This window comes from Cricetulus griseus, chromosome 2, assembly GCF_003668045.3.
Source record: "Cricetulus griseus strain 17A/GY chromosome 2, alternate assembly CriGri-PICRH-1.0, whole genome shotgun sequence".
Taxonomy (NCBI): Eukaryota; Metazoa; Chordata; class Mammalia; order Rodentia; family Cricetidae; genus Cricetulus; species Cricetulus griseus.
In genome coordinates, this window is record NC_048595.1 from 244,385,520 (window position 1) to 244,408,025 (window position 22,506).

At 42.3% G+C, this 22,506-nt stretch overlaps 1 protein-coding gene across 8 annotated transcripts in view; it reads right to left on the bottom strand.

Moving 5' to 3' along the window:
- Akap7 (A-kinase anchoring protein 7) overlaps positions 1-22,506 on the bottom strand; it is a 120,349-nt gene that overhangs the window by 49,123 nt on the left and 48,720 nt on the right. For 6 of the 8 annotated variants that reach the window (XR_003482818.2, XM_027402902.2, XM_027402901.2 and 3 more), the window contains exons 6-7: positions 18,938-19,050; positions 14,301-14,408 (exon numbers count right to left, since the gene is read on the bottom strand). Coding sequence is in view for 7 of the 8 variants with exons in the window: in XM_027402902.2 (XP_027258703.1) it covers positions 14,301-14,408; positions 18,938-19,050 (221 nt within the window). In the remaining variant the exon portion in view is untranslated. The remainder of the gene's footprint in view (positions 1-14,300; positions 14,409-18,937; positions 19,051-22,506) is intronic. The other 2 variants (XM_027402904.2, XM_027402903.2) reach the window with 1 other exon arrangement.

Genomic DNA, 22,506 nt, shown 5'->3' on the forward strand with positions numbered 1-22,506 from the left:
GAAGACCCAGAAATAAGGGCACACACCTATGGACACCTGATTTTTGATAAAGAAGCCAGAAGTACATACTGAGGGGGAAAAGACAGTATCTTCAACAAATGGTTCTGGTCAAATTGGATGGCTGCATGTAGAAGAATGCAAATAGATTCATACTTATCACTCGGTACAAAGTCCAACTTCAACTGGATCAAGGACCTCAATATAAGGCCAGACACACCGAATCTGATAGAAGACAAGGAACAGTCTTGAACACACTGGCACAGGAGACAACTTTCTGAACAGAACACTGTAACGGTAAGTCTTTTTACTCCAGGCAGCCCGAACCCTGCTGCTACATGGACACTTTCTGCCAGGCCACCCGAGTTCTGCCTGCCACCATGTTAAGGTCCCAAGTAACACAGAGAGACTTATATTAGGTACAAATGCTGTTTGGCCAAAGACTAGAATTTCTTATCTGCTAGCTCAGTCTTAATTATCATAAATCTATATATTATAATCTTATATAATCTATATAAGACTTATCTTATTAGATGCCAGTGACCTGTCTTCCTGGGTTCACATGGTGGATGACTCTGAGCAGAGAGCAGGAGGAAGAGTGAAAAGGGATGACTTCCTTCTTGCCCTTGCTTATATATGCGTCTCCCTGCTATATCACTTCCTGCCTAGATCACCACTTCTTTACTACATTTCCCAGAATCCTTCCTTGACTCCTATTCCCTCCTAACTTGCTGCCTCATTGGCCAAATAGTACTTATTTATCATCCAATAAGACAAACACATGCACAGAACATCAGAACACTTTAGTGCCAACACTAAAAACAGTGATTAATAAAATGGGAACTCATGAAACTGAAAAGCTTCTGTATGGCAAAGGATACCATCATTTGAACAAAGCAGCAGGCTATAGAAAGGGAAAAGATTGTTACCAACTCCACATATGGTAGAGGACTGTGTACGTATGTGTGTGTGTGCAGGCACATACATATATATAATATAATATAATATAAGATACAAGAAAACACATAACCCAATTAAAAACTGGGGAACAGCTTGAAACAGAGAATTTTTTTTTATTTGTTGGTTTTTCTGAGACAAAAAAACTTTGTGTAGCCCCAGCTGTCCTGGAACTCACTTTGTAGACCAGGATATCCTCAAACTCACAGAGATCCACCTGCCTCTGCCTTCTATCACTGCCAGGCTAACTAGAGAATTCTCAACAGAGGAATCTCAAATGGCTAAGAAACACTTAAATGTTCAACATCCTTAGTCATCAGGGAATACAAATCAAAATGACTTTGAGATTTCATCTTACACCAGTCAGACCCATAAAACAAATGACAGCTCATGCTGGTGAACGTGCAGTAAGGGCAACACCCATCCATTGCTGGATACACACTATGGAAATCAGTGTGGTGGTTCCTCAGGAAGCTGGGTATAAATCCATCTCAAGATCCAGCATTACCACTCTTGGACATATGCCTAAAGGCCATTTCACCTACTACAAAGACACTTCATCAATCCTATTTATTGTTGCTCTATTCATAATAGCCAGAATTGGAAACAGCCTTGATGTCAATCAATGAATAAAGAAAATGTTGTTTCTTTATACAAGGGAGTATTACTCAGCTGTTTAAAAAATAAAATCATGAAATTTACAGGTAAATGGATGAAACTAGGACAAACTATCATGAGTGAGGTAACCCAGATCATACAAAGTAACATCTAGTCAGAGGCCTAGGTCTGTGGGAGGCAAATATGGTATATATTTGCTAATATTTGGATTTTAGCTGGTAAGTCTCCAATATGCAAGCTACAATCCATGTAACCATGGGCTGGGTATAGAGTAAGGGACTGGGGTCAGGAAGAAGATGGATCTCCCTTAGATGGAGAAATAGACTACACAGTTATGGATGGGTGAGGGTGGGGGCAACTGGAATGGAAGGATCAAATGGAGTGGGGGAGAGAGGTTGAGGGAGGGAATACAGAATGGACAGATAAAACTAAGAGCCATTTGGGGAGTCATATGGAAATCTAGTGCAGTACAAGCTCTTTAAAATTTATATATGCAGGAAGGCTATCTAAAAGAAATAGCCTAATAATGGAAACATGGCACTCCAACTGGAAATCTCTCATCACCAAATAAAGTTTCCAGTACCAGAAATCGGTTACATCTAATTGAGTTGGTGGCCAAAGGAGCCCCATTGGGAACCCCCAAACAACCCATGGTGCTGCCAGAGGTATTGACTGCTCTCCAAAAACTGACAGTGAGGCACTATTGCTGAAGATAACACCTATGGAACTCACTGAACATGGAGAAATCAAGCCGGTGCCCACCTAAAGCCTTCAATCCTACTCGCTAGTGTTCATGGTCCTGAAAGGTACTCTATAGGCTGTCATCAGAGAAAGGTAAACACCAACCCAGCTACCAAACCCTTCAATATACTATGATGACCTGCCTGCAAGGTGTGCTAGTGCAATAGTGATGCAAAGCTTGTGGGAATAACCAACCAATATGTGATCAATCCCATGAAAAGGAACCTATCCCTAACACTGCCTGGATAGCCAAGGACATCAGACCAGATAGGCCAAAGACCTAGGGGGGGAACCAAATACTACTGTTCTGCTAAAGGATTGTAGCAATAAAATGCATCCTAACAACATTGTGCTAGACATAGATCAGTTCCTTTCCACAGCCATTATCAGTGAAATTTCCTCCTGCAGTAGAAGGGAACAAATATAGAGACCTACAGCCAGATAAATGCAAAGAGGTAGAGATCTTGGGGCACTCAGTCCTAACTGGGATGCCTCCATCAACTTCCCTCCCCTCAGGGCTCAAGGAAGCCTGCAGAACAGGAAGTGGAAAGAAGGTAAGAGCCAGAGGGGATACAAAACACCAATAAAACAAGGCCTTTAAACACATCAGGACCAAAGCACAACTGAATTCACAGAGACTGTGGCAGCATGCACAGGGTCTGCAGGAGTCTGCACCAAATGAGATCCCAGCACTGGAAGAAGTGAACACAAGTCCCCAGAAGCTATAGCCAATTGACAACCACTCACAAATGAAAAACTAGTTTTCCACAACAGAGTCTCACTAGGTATATAAACTGTTCTCAGGGTAGACCCCATGCCCAGCAGTGGATGGCCAACACGAGAGGAACTCAATGGCATCTTTGGAGGTTCTTTGTCTCAAAATGTTTTGTCAGGCCATTTTTTTTTTAACCTTATAGGTCCTTTGCATATACATTCTGGCTTCTGGTTTGGCTTTTATGGGATCCCTGTGTATGTGAACAATTGAGTTACTGCACCAATGTGTTTCTTGTGCTTTATCTTCAGCTCTTTCTCTTGTTTGGTTGGTTGGTCCTGTTCTGGTTTGTTTTATTTTATCTTATTTTATCATTATTATTTAGATGCCTGTTTGTTTTCTAAAAAGAGACAGAAAGGGTGTAGATTCAGATGGAAGAGGGGGTAGGGAGGACCTCAAAGGAGCTAAGGGAGGTAAAACCATAATCAGAATATATTATACGAAAAAAAATCTATTTTTCATTAAAAGAAAAATAGAAGGAAAAAACCTACAAAAATATAAAAGATCCCAGAATACTGCATCTGATTTTCATTTCAATGAGACAATTTGGAGTAGAAATTTTATGAGTTTCACAATGTAGTAGCCCTATGGTTCATATTTAGACAGTATTCCTTAGTTTGGGGTAGAACGTTCTTTTATGGTATTTGGTTCATTTGGTTTATGATGTGATTTAACTCCAGACGTTCTCTGCTTAGATTTTTTTCCAGTTGACCTATGTAGAGGTTAGAGTGGGGTACTAAAGTTACTATCACTGTGCTGGGGTTATGTGTGGTTTGTTTTCAAATAAAATTAGGTGTCCCTATTTTTTAAAAAGTTCTAAGTAAATGAAAACGATTTTATTTATCTTCTAAATGTTTTTCTTTCTATGTATATGCATTCGTGTGTGTGTGTGCGCGCCCTTAGGAAGATGGAAGGGAAAGGCAATGGTTCCTTTATGGGTGACAGCAAACAATGACAGCTTAGCATAGGGTCTTCAATCCCAGGGAGTCGTTCTTCTCCTTCTGCCATGTGGAGTCTAAGAACTGAACTCAAGCTTTTAAAAGCACCTTTAGCCACTGACTCATCTCACTGGCCCAACAGAAATAAAGAAAATACAAAAGTGCCTGTAAACTAACTTCCTTGGCTAATTAATTTTAGCAAATGACAAGCACCAATTACTTTGCAAAAATAATCCACAGCTGACTTCCGATGTGCCTTCTAGGTACTGGGTTTTATTAGCAAGTAAAATGGAATTAACTCCATGACTCATAACATACACAGAAAGTATGTTCAGAAAGGCATGACACCTTTGGAGAGTTTGAAGCTTTATCTCTATCAAAATAAAAGTTTCAATAAAGAATCTAAAAAGAGATGAGAATACGCTTAATCTTATATATATTAGGACATTAGCATAATCTTGTTCTCTGGAGAATGTATTGGGTAGCCTCTCTTTTCTAATAAACTCAGAATTCATCTCACCATCTAGCTCTAGCATATGATGCTTTTCTTTTATGATAAATGGACTAGTCTGTGTTATGCAAGAAGACCCTATCTCAAAAACTAAATAAATTAGAAAAGAAAAGCCATCTTTCTGAGGAAATTGGTGACTATATCAAAATGACATCACTTGGGGTAAGGCTAGGAAGGGTGGGTCCTAATTTGTAAGGAACCTATAGCATTGCCAAAATAGCCTCAGTGGTGCCACCATTCAAGGCTAGAGCTTCAAGTTAAAGTGACTGGTGTGATGGCATTATATCCAAGCTCAGGACCTCCAATTTACTCAACTTCCACTTGTCACAGGCCAACTCCACCCCGCCTCCATGGTGCTCTATTGTTTAAAGTTAGAAGAAGGTATTAAAATGTTAGGAAAGTGCGAAGCAAAGCCTCAAATTGTTAAATCCAGGAAAACACAGCCTATAAGGAAATCTGAGTTGAGACTGCTTCAAATGTAGAGAAACTCTGAGAGTATGCTAAGAATACTATAAATTTGGTGTTTCAACTGTGCTGGGTGACAGGCTAATACTTCACATAAGGTTAGTCTCCCTGGAAATTAACAGGGGCAGTGGACGTTTTATGGACTTATGTGCAATTGTGCTCAGTACAAGTACCACATTGGAGCCAGACAGTGGTGGTGCATGCCTTTAATCCCAACAGTTGGGAGGCAGAGACAGGCAGATCTCTGTGAGTTCAAGACCAGCCTGGTCTACAGAGTCAGTTCCAGGACAGGCTCCAAAGCTAAGAAAAAAAACAAAAACAAAACAAACAAAAAGTACCACGTGGGTTATACACTATAACACTGGAAGGGAAAAAAATGGAAGTTAAATACAGATGTTACGGGTAGATATGACCGACATACATTGCCTACATGTATGAAGTTGTCAAACAAAAAACTTCTATTAAAAGTCAAGGCAGGATATTATACTTTGAAGCAAATACTTAGTGGAAATCGATATCAAACAGAAAGCATTCAAGGCTGTCTTAATTATTAGAGATGACTCAAGCTTTGCTTCCCTTTAGCCTCCTTTTAGCCCCAGTCAGAGACGATCACTGATGGTCACGTGATCAGTGATGGTCATTTGTGGCCTTTGGTGCAGTGTGCCCTGAAGCTGTGAGCCATTTCATGGATTGTAACTTGGCAGTCAAACAGCCAACTCCTCAGAGACGCCGAGAGAGCCTGGCCAGTGTATTTAGAATTGTCTGATGGTTGAATCTGATGATAAATAATGGAGACTATTTACTCTAGAAGCACTCACAAGGTCATTTACATCAAATCAACGATACACATAATTTAAAATGTGCCACAGGGTGTTCAGACTAGATTCCTGAGCATCTAGATCTATCTTTAATGCAGTTAAGAGTGTGGAATGGGAAATCTCACATTAGTTCACAATCTGGGACAAAGCTACTGTGTTCAGAACAACAAAGCAGCAATTTTATTATGAAGGTTAAGAGGTTTTTTTGTAACAGATGGTAACTTCTTAATGTTATTTGTTATAATAATCACAATTTACATAAACTGTCTGCAAATAAAACAAAGGAGGGGTTTGTCCTACTGAAAATAAGCCTAACCTTCAGGGTCACTGCTATGTTTTCCAACAGTTTATTCCTGAACACAATTAGTTTTTGTGACAAATACATGTGACAAATAAATTAATGAAATACATGTGACAATTAAAGCAATTCCTATGACAATGACTTAAAGCCAAAGTTAAAAATGTAAATTAAGAACCAAACTAAACTAGTCTAACCTTTAGGGCATTAGCTGGTTAAAAAAGCAACCATAGCATCTGGGCTGGAGAGATGGTGCAGCGGTTAGGGGCACTGCTCTTCCAGAGGACCTGAGTTCAATTCCTAGCACCCACACAGTGGCTCACAACTGTCTATAACTCCAGTTCCAGGGGATCTGACACCCTTACACAGACATATATGCAGGCAAAACACCAATACACATAAAATAAAAAAGCAACCATGGGCATCTGTACATCTCAGGAATGGGAGAACACTGAATTGTTAAAAATACTTTATTTTTAGTGATCACTGTTCCTAATAAAAATTAACATAGTGGTACTCAAAACTATAAAGACATTGGTATTCGTGTAGAAATATGAAGAAAAGCTCAGTTTAAAATTCCCCATCACTCTGCCCCTCTAACTACAATTCCTGACGTTTACACACTCCACTGCATCTGTACCCTAAGAGTAAACACTAAATGGCCCCTGGTGCCTCCTCAGCTTCTCTCAGTCAAAACAACTAAGCAAGCTCAAGTTCATCCTGGTTTGTGACGTCCAAGGGAAGACATGTGTTACTGGCTCAGGAACAGTGAGGGGATCCTGGACCCAGCAAACAACAACACCCTGGGCAAGAACAGCCTTGCTGTCTTCTCTTTCTGTTACTCTGGGCCAGGCAATGTGGCCATTCCTCCATTGAACATACCCATTTCCTGCTTGGCCAATGTCCGGACATCCCGCCTACCAGTGCCTGTCAATAAGTTTACAGATGGAAACATAAGGCGAGATGGAAATAAACAAAATGAAGCTGCTTTATTATTTTAGATCAATCTGCAAACAATGGCACCTCCTATCGCCCATATTCTCTATGAACTCAAAAAGTAGCCTTTGACATGGACAGGGGAGAGCACCCCCACCTTCCTCCCCTACCTCTGCCCATCAACACCTGAGGCAGATGAGAGAGCTGTCCACATTACTCATCTGTCATGTGACAGCATGGGTGGGAGAGAGGTGTGATAGCACCCCCCTTCCCCTGCCTCATGTGGGAGGGCCGACCCTAAGGTCATAAGAGCAGGAGACCTGTTCCTATCTGTTATGTGGTGGCTTGAGTGGGGCTAGAGATCCCCCTCCCCATCCTTCAACCCTCACTCCACCCATCCTAAGAAGAGTCATAAGAGCAGGAGAGCTGTCCCTGCACCTCATTAGTTGCAGCACTTGGGAGAGTGGCCCCTACACCTTGACTGGGTAACACAGTGGAGCAGGCCCTGAAGGTGTAGGTGTGGGTGAGCCAACCCCAAGGATGTGAGAGCGGGAGAGCTGGCTCTGCCCCATGCTCAACACTGGAAGGGGTGAAGTAGCCAGGGCAATGCTGGAGAGCTCACCGTGATGGTGAAAACAGGGGAGGGTCAGTGGGCTGACCAACTCTGCAACTCCTAGGCCTCGAACCACAGTTAAGTGTTGGCCCACCCCAACGTCCACCCCATCTGTGATCTGTTGGAGCACAAGTAGGAGAACAGTCCTGTGGACCCAAGACTACAGGATCTCCCCAACGCAGGTCAACAACACGATGTCCAGGAAGAGTCCCAGTGAGGGCCCAATGTTGATATTGTAGCAGAGACCAGGGGTCTGGAACCAAACCAATGAATGATTCTTCGAGATGAACACCGGCATGTAAATATACATGGATAAAGGGGTTTGCTGTGTGATTCACTGTCACACTGCAGCTTCCATGAGGAGATTTTCCCTTTCTTCTCTTTTTTTCCCCTTTTTATCTTAGATTTTATTTTTTGTGGGCAGGGGCTACAGGAGCAGACAGCAGATGCAAGGGGATGAGAGATGGGAGCAGAACAATGTCTATGCTATTTACTTAAGATATTAAGATTCTGGGAATGTTGATCATTCTTGAGAAACAATTATACGCAATGGAGCCAATGTCGAAATTAGATTAGGAACCTCTAGCATTCTAAAATGGCTGCCTTTAATACACTGCATTGAGTGATAACTATATACACACAGTAAATGGTTTTCATTCACTATGAGTAGAAAGAGATGGTGAAAGAATTCTAGGGACTGGAGAGATGGACCAGCAGTTAAGAGCACTTGCTCTTCCTTCCAGAGGACCGGAGTTTGGTTCCCAGCACCCATGTTGATGGCTCACAACTTCTTGTAACTACTATTTCAAGGGATTTGGCCACCTCTTCTGGCTGCTATGGGTATCCACATATATGAGCATCCATTCACATGGACACACACACACATGCACACACACATAGATAAAAAATAAAAATACATATTTTTAAAAGAACTCAGATGTTGCTTAAACATAGAAAAGGTATGCAAATGATCCAGTTCATTAAAAGAACCCGTTTCTTGTTGTAAATATCCAAATAAGTAAGGTGCCAGAAGACACTGCCAAAGTTCAGAACAATGATTTCTTGGATAGTTCTCAATTGCTTATTTTATTTTAAGCTATAGTATTTACACAGTTCAGTAGGGGGTTTTTCAGATATGCCTTCTTCATGATCCCTCTATTTATTAACTTGCTCTCAGCACTCCTGCTTGGTTGATCTCTACTCTTTAAGAAACACAGACCTCATCACCTATATTATATACAATATTACACATTCAGGAAATAACAGCAGAAACAGCTCCTAGAGGTGCACAGTCTTCACCCACTCTTGACATCTCCCTTTAGCTGTCCTAACACTCTGAGAGGAGCCCAGTGCTCCTTGGCAGCATCAAGTGGCAAGGAAAACAGTCACTGTGGGAGAGTTAAACCACTTCTAATGGGACAAGCCACTGCAAAATCCCCAGAAGAAAAGCACAGTGGTTCCTGGTCCCGGCATTTCTTTCCAGAAGCTGTTGGCATTTAGCAGAAGAAAGATGCTTAGCTGTACTGACCTGAACAAAGGGGAGCACATGGACCCCTGATAGCTGGGAAACCAGCATAGGACTGTTCCAGACCCCCTGAAGGGGGATGTCAGTTTAGAGGTCTGGGCAATCTATGGGCCCTCTGGTAGTAGATCAGTATTTATCCCTAGTACACGAATGGACTTTGGGAGCCCACTCCGCATAGAGGGATACTCTCTCAGCCTAGACACACAGGGGAGGGCCTAGGCCCTGCTCCAAATGACATAACAAACTTTGAAGATCTCCCATGAAAGGCCTCGCCCTCCCTGGGGTGCAGAAAGGGGGTGGGATAGGGGACCCGTGGGGGGCAGGGGAGGAGGGGAGGGAGAGGGAACTGCGATTGACATGTAACACAAGTTTGTTTCTAATTTAAATAAAAAAGGGAAAAATAGTTAAACCTGATGGTAAGATAAAAAATAAAAATAAAACTGATGCTTGGCTGTAGCTCACAAACATTTATACTGATTGATGCTCTTTTATATGGACCTGGCGGTGTTACAGGGTGAACAGGTCCCTGGGGCACATATTCTCACCACTGCAGGCATGATGCAACCCAGGATGGAACACTGAGATACCCGCATCTACTACACATTCTGTTCTCATGCATGTCCACGGTCATCCACTTAGCCAACCTCAATTCCCCTTCAGGAAAGCTACAGGGCACTGTAAAATGCACTTAGTAGGAAAAGAAAAAAATAAGTAGAAGGAATTGATATCATAGGATGTTAGAGTTGAAGAAATGACATAAACTGTCTATACCCAGTATGTGACATCATGTGAGTGTATAAACATAGCCAAGCTTAACCTGTCCAGCCTATGTCAGCCTCACCCTCACTTTGTACAAGTGAGGCACCTGCCAGGAAGCTTGTGTGTGGTGAAGGTATCAAGGGCTTCCCGATCCATTCCAATTCTTTCCAGGTGACCTCTTCCCAGCCCTGACTTAATTTGGTTTACCATTTCCTGACTGTCAGAGCAAGTTAAGAACCCAGAGGCGCAAGGTGTATGTAACTCGAGAAGATGGAAGGGTTTTAAACAGGGAGGACTGAAGGCTAAAAGTGTGAGACACTAGGGGGAGTCAACAGAACAGTCTTCTGGACGGGAGCTGGAGCCTCAACCTGTTACTACCGTCGAGAGACAAGCTCTAACTGAAGTCATGCAGCCAATCACCACAATCAAGTGTTAGCTAGGAGGGGAGAGGACGATTAGTTTATGCTCTGGCCATCAGCCTGAGGACAGTGTAAGAATAATGTCATACCTACGCATCCAAGATGATGCCACAAACCTTACCAGCAGTTAAAAACGTTGTCATCAGATTGGTTTCAAGTACAAAACTAGGACTCCTGTAGCTAAGAGTGGTTCCCTAGTGCCAGGGTTACAGCTGTGCCCGGCCAGGCTTTCTTACCTGGCTGCTGGACCCAACTCAGGTTCTCATTCTCACACGACAAGCACATTACTAACTGAGCTGTCTCCCCAGGACCTAATCTGTTTTTAAAGAACCTCTTTTCATAAGAATAAGACTCCAGTGAATCGTGACAATAAATTGGCTCATATATTTAGGAGCCGGGATATAATTCCAATGTAAACTAATTATACTTCAGCGTTTCAACCTTCATTTCTGCTCATATCGAGAGGGGGCTCTCAAGAAAAACACAGCATTTCTTTCCTTGTGTGGCTAATTATAATTAACAGCAGCTGGCTGCCCAATGAGCCTGCCCAATCACTCCAGTGATAAAACTGACTTCCACGCAAATTACTTCAGCTGCTTTGCTTACTTCTATTAGTTTTCTGACCATAAGCACTCTTTTGTCTCCACCTGTCATTAACCACTGTGGAGGCATGCCAGTTCCCTACAAGATGATAACATTCCATTTTGTCTTTTATCCTTGAGTAAGAAAATGAAATTAACTACCAGATGATACACATCCCCAAATCCCTGGAAATGGATTTTTATGGGGGGAAAAAAAACAAAGTTTCCTGTCACACATGGTAAAACTTGAGACAGAACATTTATATTTAATAAAGTCAAAGCAAATATGGGCGATTCCAATTAGCTTGAATAACTTGTTATTGTACCTTTTTAATACAAGTTCTGAAACTCTATTTTAATAATTAAATTAAACTAGAACTTTGCCTATGGGTTTAAATACTCATGAGTAAAAATGTTCAGAAACACTGTCTTTTTCATTTCAGCTAACCCTAACCTACCATCACTCTTTCCACCCAGAGGGAATAGGTGACCTGCCTTAAATTTTCAAGGTGAGTGACAGCACTCCTGGGGTGCTTGGGTTTGGAGCAGTCCTCCATTCTGTAACACGCAAGACACAAGATAGTCCATCCCTGAGACGCAGCACTCACAATATGCAGAGAATCCTGAGGTGCAATAGGCTGGTAACATACAGTTGGGAAGGTGACTCTAAAGGGACACCAGGGAAGGCACAGGAGCTCCAGGCACAGGAAGCTCAAAACAAACTTAGACCTTTGACCCAAAGCATCATGGGCCTCAGAGGGACGCTGCTAGTGAACATGAGCTGGAGATGCCAGTGCAAACTCAATGGCAGAGAAGCTGGGCTAGCTGACTACCCTGAACTTATGGTACCCTGCTCACTGCCTTTACTTTCTCTTGCAGGACCAGGCCAGCAAGCTTCTCTGGCATTTATCACTATGGGCACAGTTAGGGCTCCCTGTTATTCTGTGATGTTTGAGTTCAGAAATTTCCAGAAAAGCTCAGCATCCAAAATTAACCCCTGGCAAAGGCTTGCTGAATCTCAGCAAAATCTGGGAAAATTACTATTGACATCAATTTCTTCCCTGATGCTGTCCATGTCCTTTGCTGTGGTGAGTCCACTTGTGGCATGAAGTCTCCTCCCTTCGTGACTCCATGGAAACTATGCTGGACTCTAGAATTCATGGCAACTAATTTCTCCGATACTAACTTCAATCCCCAGTTTAATTATTTCTGTTCTTCAAAATGTTTTTTTGTTGTTGTTATTTTTTTTCCCAGTTGGGTTAGGCTCTCCTGGGACTCAGTCTAGCCTAATTAGTAAGTTTCCAACCAATGAGAGACTCTGTCTCAAAGGTGGTAGATGACATTTTTAAGGATAACACTGGCCTGTACTCTGGCTCCATATGCATGTGCACAAACGTGCACACTCCCCCCACATACACACACAAACATACTTGCACACAAGCTATAGTGGTTTGAGTGAGAATGGCCCCAATAGGCTCATATATTTAAATGCTCGGTCCTGAGTTGGTATAACTATTTGGGAAAGAGTAGGATGTGTGGCCTTGCCAGAAGAGGTATGTCACTGGTGGGAGGGATTGCTGGGTTTCAAAAGCTGGCACGGTTCCCAGCCGCCTCTTCTCTCTGCCTTGTGCTTGTAGATCAGGACAGCTCTACCTCAGCGCTATGCTTCACCACGCTTGCATGCCTGCAGCTATGCTCCCCTCTGTGACTACCATGGGCCCTGACTCTTTGGAACTGTATACCAAATTAAACCATAAAAGAAAATTAAACTTTCTAAGTTGCCTTGGTTAATAGAAAGTGACTAAAATACATGCACACATGCACATGCATACTTGAGTAAATTCTTAAACTCTATTCTACCAAACACTAGAGCTATAAAATGATCCCTGGAAATAGGACTTGTCAAACACATTTGAGGAATGATTTTGAAAATGACTATACGATTGCTCAAAATATGCTCTTCAAGTCAAGTCATACAGCTCTGTGAACTCACAAGAGAACAGAAGATTTACTTGGGACAATAACCCATGACTGGGAATGATGTCTGCACTTAGAAGTTTTAAGAATCGGCAAGTGGTTCGACTCTTTTCTTTCTGCAGAAAACAACAAAGTCCCAGATGAAGGGAGTTAGCTCAGTCAAGGTACAATATAAAGACAATGAGGAGCAGAGTCAGCTTAGCCCAGGACTTGTGCCCTTAGCCAGAGCAAGGGGGATGGGGACTCACAAGGAGGGTACAGGCCTCTGCTTTAGACAGAGTGTAGGACTAAAGAGGACTCTGTGGCTTTTAGCCAAACATCTGGTAGGTGCCTGCTTCAGTACCAGTTAATAAGCCAAACCTGCATTAGTAAATGCCATACTAGTAAATCAGAAAATCCCAAATCTGGGGACTTACAAGTGCAGAAAAGAATCTGTATTTAAAAACAATGGATCCAGGAATAGGAGATCACATTTATTTCTTAAGGAATCCAGATGTGCACTGAGGCCCTGTGTGATTGAAACTGGTCTTCTGCCACGCAGGGTTAGCACACACTTCTACCCCTGCAGGTTTTTCAGTTTACATCACAGAACAGGAGGTCATTTTATGAGAAAAAAACAATCTAACAGGATTCATTATGAAAAGCATGGAGGCATACAAGCTACAGACTACGCATGTCAAACAACAGGGGGGAAAACACGAACACCCTGCATTTACTATTTCACAGACAGTAATTTACTCAGATTTTATCAGGCCAAATTTGATTTTTTTCTTAAAATCACACAGTGCAGTGATTGTCAGAATAGCTCATTTTAATATTATCAATATGCCCAGTACAATATCAAGAAACTAAGAATATGCAAAACTCACATGTACACAGGATAAATTTCTCCTCTTGTTAGCAAAGTATGTAATTTCCAAGAAAAGCCTTCAGCTTCCCAGAGCTGTCCTTCACCTCACTCAGCTCTGCAGGGGAATCTCCACACCAGGAGACTCAAGGAAGAGTTTCTGTATTTTCAAACTTCCAAACCTAACACACAGAACTTCCAGCTACATTTAGTGTGTGCTGTCACCTACAAACATGTGTCCTTCCAGAAGACAAGACCCCAGTGCCTTAGGGACTTCTTTATCCCACAGTGACCACCACTGAGAATTTTTACCATAGCTCTTGAGGAGCACTGCCGGAGCACTCCTGGAGAATTGCTGGAGCACTCATGGCTCTGGGCTCTGCCCATGATGTTAATGAGATATTTACCTTCCTAAACCAATTATTACAGCTCCAACTCTGACTTTTTCTTTCAGCTTAGCATAGACAATAGCTTCTCGGGTCACTAAAAGATGATGATGATGATTGGAGGAAAGAAGGAAGAACTAACCTCTATGACTGCATCTCCTCTAGTTAGCAGTAGGTGACTGTATATCTCTCCTGCCGTCTTAGAAGTTTGCCTCTGCTGATCTACAGCTCTTCTTTGCCTAGCACACCACTTTAAAAACAACAACAAAAAAATAATCATCAGTCCCAACAATAGCACCACGGGTATCTTGGGAGGGCTTCAATATCACACCTAAAATGATTTCCAGATGTCCTTCTAGCATGTCAAGCCAAAATATAAAATACAGGGGCTGGTAAGATGGCTCAAGGCCACTTGCTGCCAAACCTGATGACCCGAGTTTGAAACATGGAAGCCACGTGGTAGGAGGAAGAGAATGGACTCCGGGAAGTTGTCCTCCGACCTCCATATGTGTGTGCACTATGACATTTGTGTACTTACATAAATAAATACACATAAATAAATAATAAAAAGAACTTTAGATAACGCCTTATTAGGTTTCTCCTAGACACTGAATAAGCACCCTCTAAGGTAATGGGAAGCTTCAGACCTCTGAAGCCAGTGGCTTTCCCTCCATCCTGACTTGCCATGACCATCAGCCACGCTCATCACCACCTCTTACTAAACACGGCCCACCAAGGCCATCTTTTGGCCAGAACGCAGAAAAACCCTAAGCAGTCTAGTAAGATCCTTGATATGCCAAGAAGAGTTCACTGCATCCTGAGGACATTAACATCAGCTCTGTTCACAAGTGCATCAGAAAAAGTCACTGGCTAAAAGAGCACCGGAAGCTCACTCTTCACCTCTGAAATACATTAGAAAGACACACTGAGTGCTGTCTAAAGCAACTGCCCAAACTTTGTTACAAATCTCTAATTACAGCACATCTTCAAAATCTCATTTATTTTTTTATACTGTTATAAAGTAATTATAGCTATATATCTTAACATATGCTTAAATCATTGATACATTTTACCATAGCCAACTTAAACATTCCTCTATGGTACACATTATTTCTTTCTTTCCTTTTTTATTTTTATTTTTTTATTTTTTGAGACAGGAACCTTTTTCTATAGTATTGCTAATGTTTCTATAAACATCTTCATGCACAAAACTTCCTTTTTAAGATTATTCCCATTTTAAGATCATTTATGATAGTATCAGTAACAAAGGCCTCTTGGTTAAAGTATACACATTTAAATTTTTTATTTCTGGATATCACTTCATGTGTATGAGTGTTTTGTCTGCATGTAAATATGTGTACCATGTGTGTGCCTGGTGTCCATGGAGGTCAGAAGAGGACATCAGGTTCCCTGGACTGGAGTGACAGGTGAGTGTGAGCTGCCTTGTGTCCTAGGAACTGAAGCAGAGTCCTCACCAAGAGTAACAAATGCTCTCACTACTGAACTATCACCCCAGGCTCAAGAATAAACTTTTTAAAATGTTTTTCAGGACTGGCCACATTGTTGACAACTTAAAGGGCTATTACAATTCTACATGTCACTACTAAAATTCTTTGTTGTCCTTACACCAAGAATTGATCTAACAAATGTTGCTCTCAAATACTGTGATTGGCAGGAGAGACTGACTCATTGTTCTAAAAGGCAATCTGGGTGATTCTGGGAGCCCCAGACTCGGAATTCTACTTCAAACACTTAATTCTCTAAGATGAAGGCAACCCCCCAGGGAAATGGAAACCAACCAACTCACCAAGGGAGAGGTGTCAAAGTTACCATAAACGGAACTAGGATAGAAAGTTTAATTTCTGGCTAGGTGCAGTTACACATCTTAATCCTGAAGCTCAGGAGACACAGGCAAAAAAAAAAAAAAAAAAAACCCTCATGTTTGAGGCCAGCCTGGGCTTCACAGGGAAGCCATGCCTAGAAAATGAGCAAAGTTTCATTCCTTTCATTCTGCAGGATTATATACATACATACATACATACATACAAACATACATACATACATACATACATACATACATACATACATACGTCTATATTACTTTACAATTAAAATAACTTTTAAAGTGAGAAAAAAAGGACTTGAAGTGATTTGCGTCCCATACATAAGTAGGAAGGGCAACTATTACCTACTTCTCCCTCTTTTACTTTCTCATCTGCCCAACTAACACTAAAAACTGGTGATAAAAGCCAAGAATAGCTCATTTTAGGTTCAACTTGATTGGATTACGGACACCGAGGCAGCTGCCGACATATCATTCCATTGCTGTGTAGGAAGGAGTTTCCAGAGGAAAGCACCAGGCAAGTCAGCCTGGTGCAGAGGGAAGTACAGATCAGATGCCTCACCTTCCACCTAAGTGTTCAGTTCTCTTTGGTCAACCACCATTTAAAAGTCTTACATAGAAAATTTGAGATGGTATAGACCTGTAAATCTAATGCCTGGCAGATTAACAGAGGAGGGCTGTGAATTCAAGGCCAGCCTGGGCAACTTAGTGAGGCCCTATCTCAAAATAAAAAAGAAGGTGAGAGCTGGCACTAGAGCCCAGTGAACAAATATCCCAGAGACAGATAATGCAAGTCTTAAGTTGTACACCCTTCTGAGCAGCAAGAGACCCTGTGCTACCCTGCTCCACCCAGGATGGGAATGATCCCTTTGCCAGTGTATACAGGGCCCTCCCATTAGCAACTCAGCAACCATCTCAGCTATCAGACCATCTGTCATGGCAACACAGTGCTCATATTTAAGTAATTCTTCCTTTTACATAATAATGGCTTCAAAGTGTTAGTAATAATGTTGACATTTGTTATGCCAAAGATAAGCCACAGTATACTTATTATTTCTTTAAGTGGGTGAACACACAAATGGAAAAACAACATAGTGATTAGTATTATCTGTGATTTCAGGCATTTACTGGGGGCCTTGTTATATCTCCTCCATAGAGAAGAGAGAAACTACTGTAATTTGTCTGTAATCTAATTGTCTAGAATGCAATTTGATTTCAAGTCTATACACCATTAGAGCAGGAACTCTGCATTTTGGTTACCAATCTAGGCTTAAGCAGCCAGTCCTTGGCATGCAATAGATACTGCATAAATACTTATGGAATCATTGTGATTTGTATCAGATACTCCTCAAATATAGAAATGAATTTGAGTGAACTAAAGTTGGCCGGTGGGAGAGAACAGGGGACCGAGAATAAGACAGGTTTTTAGACGCAGAGATGGGGCTCTGAAACTAAAGGATATGACCTCCCTGAAGGCATTGAAACCTTCTGAATCTCGAGTCCCTTTACTCTAGGGGGAGGAAGTCAGTTCTGTGCAACCAAGTGCCAAGACACCATGAAAGAACAGTCTGGAAGGTTGGAATGGAGATGCTGCAGCATGAGGCACTTATGGTAAATGTCACTGGGTGCTCCATTGCAGGTTAATATTGTAAAGACAAAGCAACATTCTGAAATGGGGGAATTACCTTTACCACTGATTTGTCACTCTGGGATTAAGTGGGAGACCACTTGGAAGAAGGCAATCCATTGAAAGCAAAACAAGACAGACAATGAGTGAGTGAACAAGTAAACAGTCAGGCTGCAACTCAAGGCTTCAAACACTATCACTTACAATAATCATTTTACCCAACAGATTCTGTAACCAGGCCTTATGTAGATATGGCCAAATTTGTAGCATAGCTATCAAAAATATACAAGATATCTTTTTGAGGACATCTTTAACAGTAGTTTGTAGAAAGCTCAAAAGCACAGGATGATCAGCCAAACCCATGTTTTAAAGAACAAAAAGGACTCTGAGAAGGGAAAATGCTAAACCTGGGGGCAGGGTTATACTTACTAATAAACATGACCTTCATTTACAGAGCTACAAAAGAGCCCGAACAGGAGCTGAGGGAATGAGGTGCAGGGCGTGGACACGGATCGGCATGCTTATCTCAGATATTCTGGTAACTTCATGTGCATAAGGAACCCCTGACGGAAGTAAGTAAGTGTGTGTGTGTGTGTGTGTGTGTGTGTGTGTGTGTGTAGAAGTACTCACGTGTGGGGTCAGGTTGGGGGATCCCATGCAAGCAGTGTGGGTGTGGGGTGTGGTGTGGTGTGTGTGTGTGTGTGTGTGTGTGTGTGTGTGTGTGTGTGTGTGTGTTCACGTGTGGGGTCAGGTTGGGGGATCCCATGCATATTTTAGCTTCTGGTCCATGGTACCCTCGGTCCATGCCCCCTGAGTGGAGGCTATTGTTGGAAGCTCAAGACTGTCTTTTGGAATTACTGAAAGACCTAGAAAAAATAGAGCTCCACAGTATCCCTCAACCTGGGCTGGAACAGTGAACTGCCATGAGCAGCAAGTGAGTAGAGGCTTCCACGGGAAGCCCTGAGAGCTGAAGGAAGCTGAAGCCCTAAGCAAGAAAGCAGCACAACTGAACTCTGGCGCCATCTAAAGGCTACTCCTGGGAGGAATCGCAAAAGAAGCAGCAGCGAGTGGTCAGGGATGTCAAAGTGCACCCCACAGCCTTGCAGCAAACCCGGCAGGTCTGTAACAGCCTCCTAAGCACACTGAGATCTTCAGCACCCTTGGATTATAGCCGAATTGACCTGGAGTCCTAGGAACAAATAAGTTAAGGTGCCAAAAAAAAAGTCACACTTCGAAATATGCTAAAGCCTGGTGTGCCCTGGGGGGTGGGGGGATGAGGGCAAGCCCAGTGATAGATATGCGCACTCACCTTCTTCCTGAGCATTGGTGCTTTTGACAGTTTCATAAAGGTCAAGTGAGGCTTAAAGCTTCTGCTTTCTCCCGCCAGGATGCCTTTTTCTTGAAATGTTCTTTTTGCAGTCTCTGAAGAAAGTAAGAACACAAAATGCTACTGTAACACATACTTACCTTTAGTTATTGAAGGGCTGATTCAAGAGATGGCTATTGTAGTATAAAGGTGATCATATTATGGTTTCCAGGTTTGTGTTTCTATGGGTTCTGCCTGCATGTGTCTACATGTGCATGTGCTGCTCATGCTTTGTTGTTTTTTTTTTCACATTTGTTTGTCTTATTCTGGCTTGTTTGTTTTATTTACCTGTCTGTTTCCTAAAGAGGGAGGGAGGAAGAAGCCATGGAGTTGGAAGGGTCTGGAAGTGGGGAGGATCTGGGTGTAGATAGAGGAGGAAAAACTCTGATCAGAATATACTGCATGAAATAAAATATTATCAATTAAAAACTAACATAAAAAGATAGCCACTTGGTATTTCTTAGAGACAGAGAAAAAGAAATACAGAGAGTGTGAAAACATGAGAGTCAAGCTTCCAATGATTGCAAACGTGCAATATAATGCACAAAACCCCGACGGGAAAAGGGAGCACTTCCCATAAATTAAGCGCATGTTTTCCAGGATGACACTGACTCTACCGACCATCTCGGTGATTTCCTTATGGTCTAGGAGAGGACTGGCTGGTCTGCTGCCACCTGTCATATCTAAAACTTGTGAGTAAGATGAAGCAAAGAACCTTCTCTAACAAGATAAGAAAAGGGTCTTGGTCCAGGGGGTAAAATGACTTGTTCTGCAAGCGTGAACACCTGAGTTCATTTCCCTATCACCCACCTCATAAGCTGGGCTTGGCTGCACATGCCTGGAATATACACCCCACCTCACCCCTGCATTGTGAACAGAGACACATGGTTCCTGAGAACTTGCCAGTCAGCTATTCTAGCTGAAATAAGTAAACTTCAGTGAGAGACCCTGGCGTAAAACAATAAAATGGGGAACATCAGAGAAGGACACAGACATCCTGCTCTGGTCTCACCTGTGTGCAGCCACATAGTCATGTGCAGACATACACACACACACACACACACACACACACACACATTATAAAATAAGAAACAAACACCAGGTGGTGGTGGCACACACCTTTAGTCCCAGCATTTGGGAGGCAGAGGCAGGAGGATCTCTATGAGTTCAAGACCAGCCTGGTCTACAAGAGCTAGTTCCAGGACAGCCTCCAAAGCCACAGAGAAACCCTGTCACAAAAAAAAAAAAAAAAAAGGAACAAACATCGTGGGCTAAGCCTATTGACTGCTCCAGTTTAAAACCTAAAACCTTGGGTATACAGGAGGAGAAGCCTAGATGGAGCCCAGCAACTTTCCACAGTGAGCAAAAAGAACCACAAGGAGAGAGCAAGACAGCTAGGATTCAGAGAAGAGCACTTAAGCATGAGACCCACATCGAAACCAAACTCTAGGGATCTGCAAAGCATTCCCCAGAATACCCAGTCTCGCATTGATGATATATTTGTACAAGAAAAATGCCTGGGGCTGGGACGCATGCATTCCTGAGCTTTAGAGGTAGCAGCATCAGTGTTTACTAGAGTCAGAAATGCAATGCTTCCTCTTCTGTTAATCAGATAGGCTATTCCCAAGGAAGGGCCTGTGTCTTGAAAGCAGAAGAGAAACTATCGGGAAGGGAGAATTACCAAAAGAGAGGGATGAGGAGGGCAGAGGTAATGTTGGTACCACAACAATTATCTGTCCCGTGACTATGAAGACATAAACTATATAGCATCCTGAACTAGCAACTCCACTTTAAGAATACAAAGGAAAAAAGAAAATATTGGTGCATACAATTCTACATAGAAAATACTGAAAAGTATCCTGAATGAGCACAGACTGACTATAATCTCCACCAATAAAGGTATGGTTGATAAATTATCATATGGCTGTACTGGAAAGATAAGGCTAACAAAAAGAATGAATTAGAACTTCCCTTACCTCTTGGAAGTTAAATACTGTTGTCAGTACACAAGCCACAGACCAGAGCATGCAACCAGGAAGCTGGAATCCCTTGCCCTATACGTGAAAAACTCATACTCTTGAAAGACTGTTAATAAACACCTTTTCTGTAATCTTTATCCAAAAGTGGCTTGAGGGAGGGTTGACACATACAATTAAGTAAATTAAAAGGATAAAGTTGAACCCCAAAACAGTGCAGGGGAGATGGTTCAGGGTAAGAGCACTTGCTGCTTAAGCATAAAGACCCAAATTCACACACCCAGTGCCCACAGAAGTCCAGCATGCTGGTGTATGCTGAGACACATATTCTGATCATATTATGTGGACTTGGGACATGTATAAAAACCCTGTGCTAATCACTGACATCACATGGCTTTTCTTCCATCTTTTATAAAGAAGATGCTGACTTTATTAATTATGTATACAGTGTTCTGCCAGCACGTATGTCTGCACACCAGAAGAGGATACCAGATCTCATTGTAGATGGCTGTGAGCCCCCATGTGGTTGCTGGGAACTGAACTCAGGACTTCGGGAAGAACAGCCAGTGCTCTTAACCTCTAAGCCATCTCTCCAGCCCTTTTTTCTTCCATCTTCCACAGTAATAAAGGGTACACGGCACAACACTAAAAGGTTGGGAAATCAGTGCTGCTGGCTGAGAGCAGAAACTGTAACTTTGGCTGACTAAGCAGGGAAGTTCACAGAAGAGCCCTGGAGAGGCCAGGAAGCATGGAAGGCTATGAAGTCAAGAAGATGTTCCAAGGTCTAGGGAGCCCAAGACAGCAAAATCTCTTCTTCTGACCACGGGGTACCCCAGATGGCCACTGAAGCCACAGTGCATCTAATCAGACATTCAGTTTAGAAGAATCCATACAAAGGGGAGGCAAAGCAGAAAGCCCAGAATCTAGCAAGAGTAGGTCATGAGGCAATCAAAGTATGTTCACAACCATCACTGCCCTCTACTCTAATTCCACTTTGGTCCTTTCTATATTGACACCTTCTTGGGTGTTAGAAGCCTAATCAGAGCTGAAATATTATGCTGAATTACAGAAAAGTTATTTTCTTAAGTCAAGACTGCTCAAACAGTGGCAAAGTCCTATGGCTTAAGCATACGAGGGTGGGCTAATGTACTCAACTCCTAAGGTTTGACTCATGGAATTAAGGCACAAGCTGAAGATTGGAATCTCAGTCTTTAAATCATAAAGAATTATCACTTAGAAGAATTACCACCCAGCGAACAGATCCAGCAGAAAGATGTGGACACACTTGCTGATTTTACTTACTGAGCATGTATACCCAGGAACACATGCACAGTATTTCCTGAGGACAAGTGCCCAGTACACAGGAGTCATGGTACTGTGAACTACCAGGAACTGCAGCAGACAAAAAGGACTCTAGCTTAGCAGAATTCACACAGGGATTGGGAGCATATGCTCTGAGCCATTCTTTGCTCTCTACATTAGATTTTCACATATTTCTTTATTTGATATAACAACCAAGTGCATCTAAAGAAACAG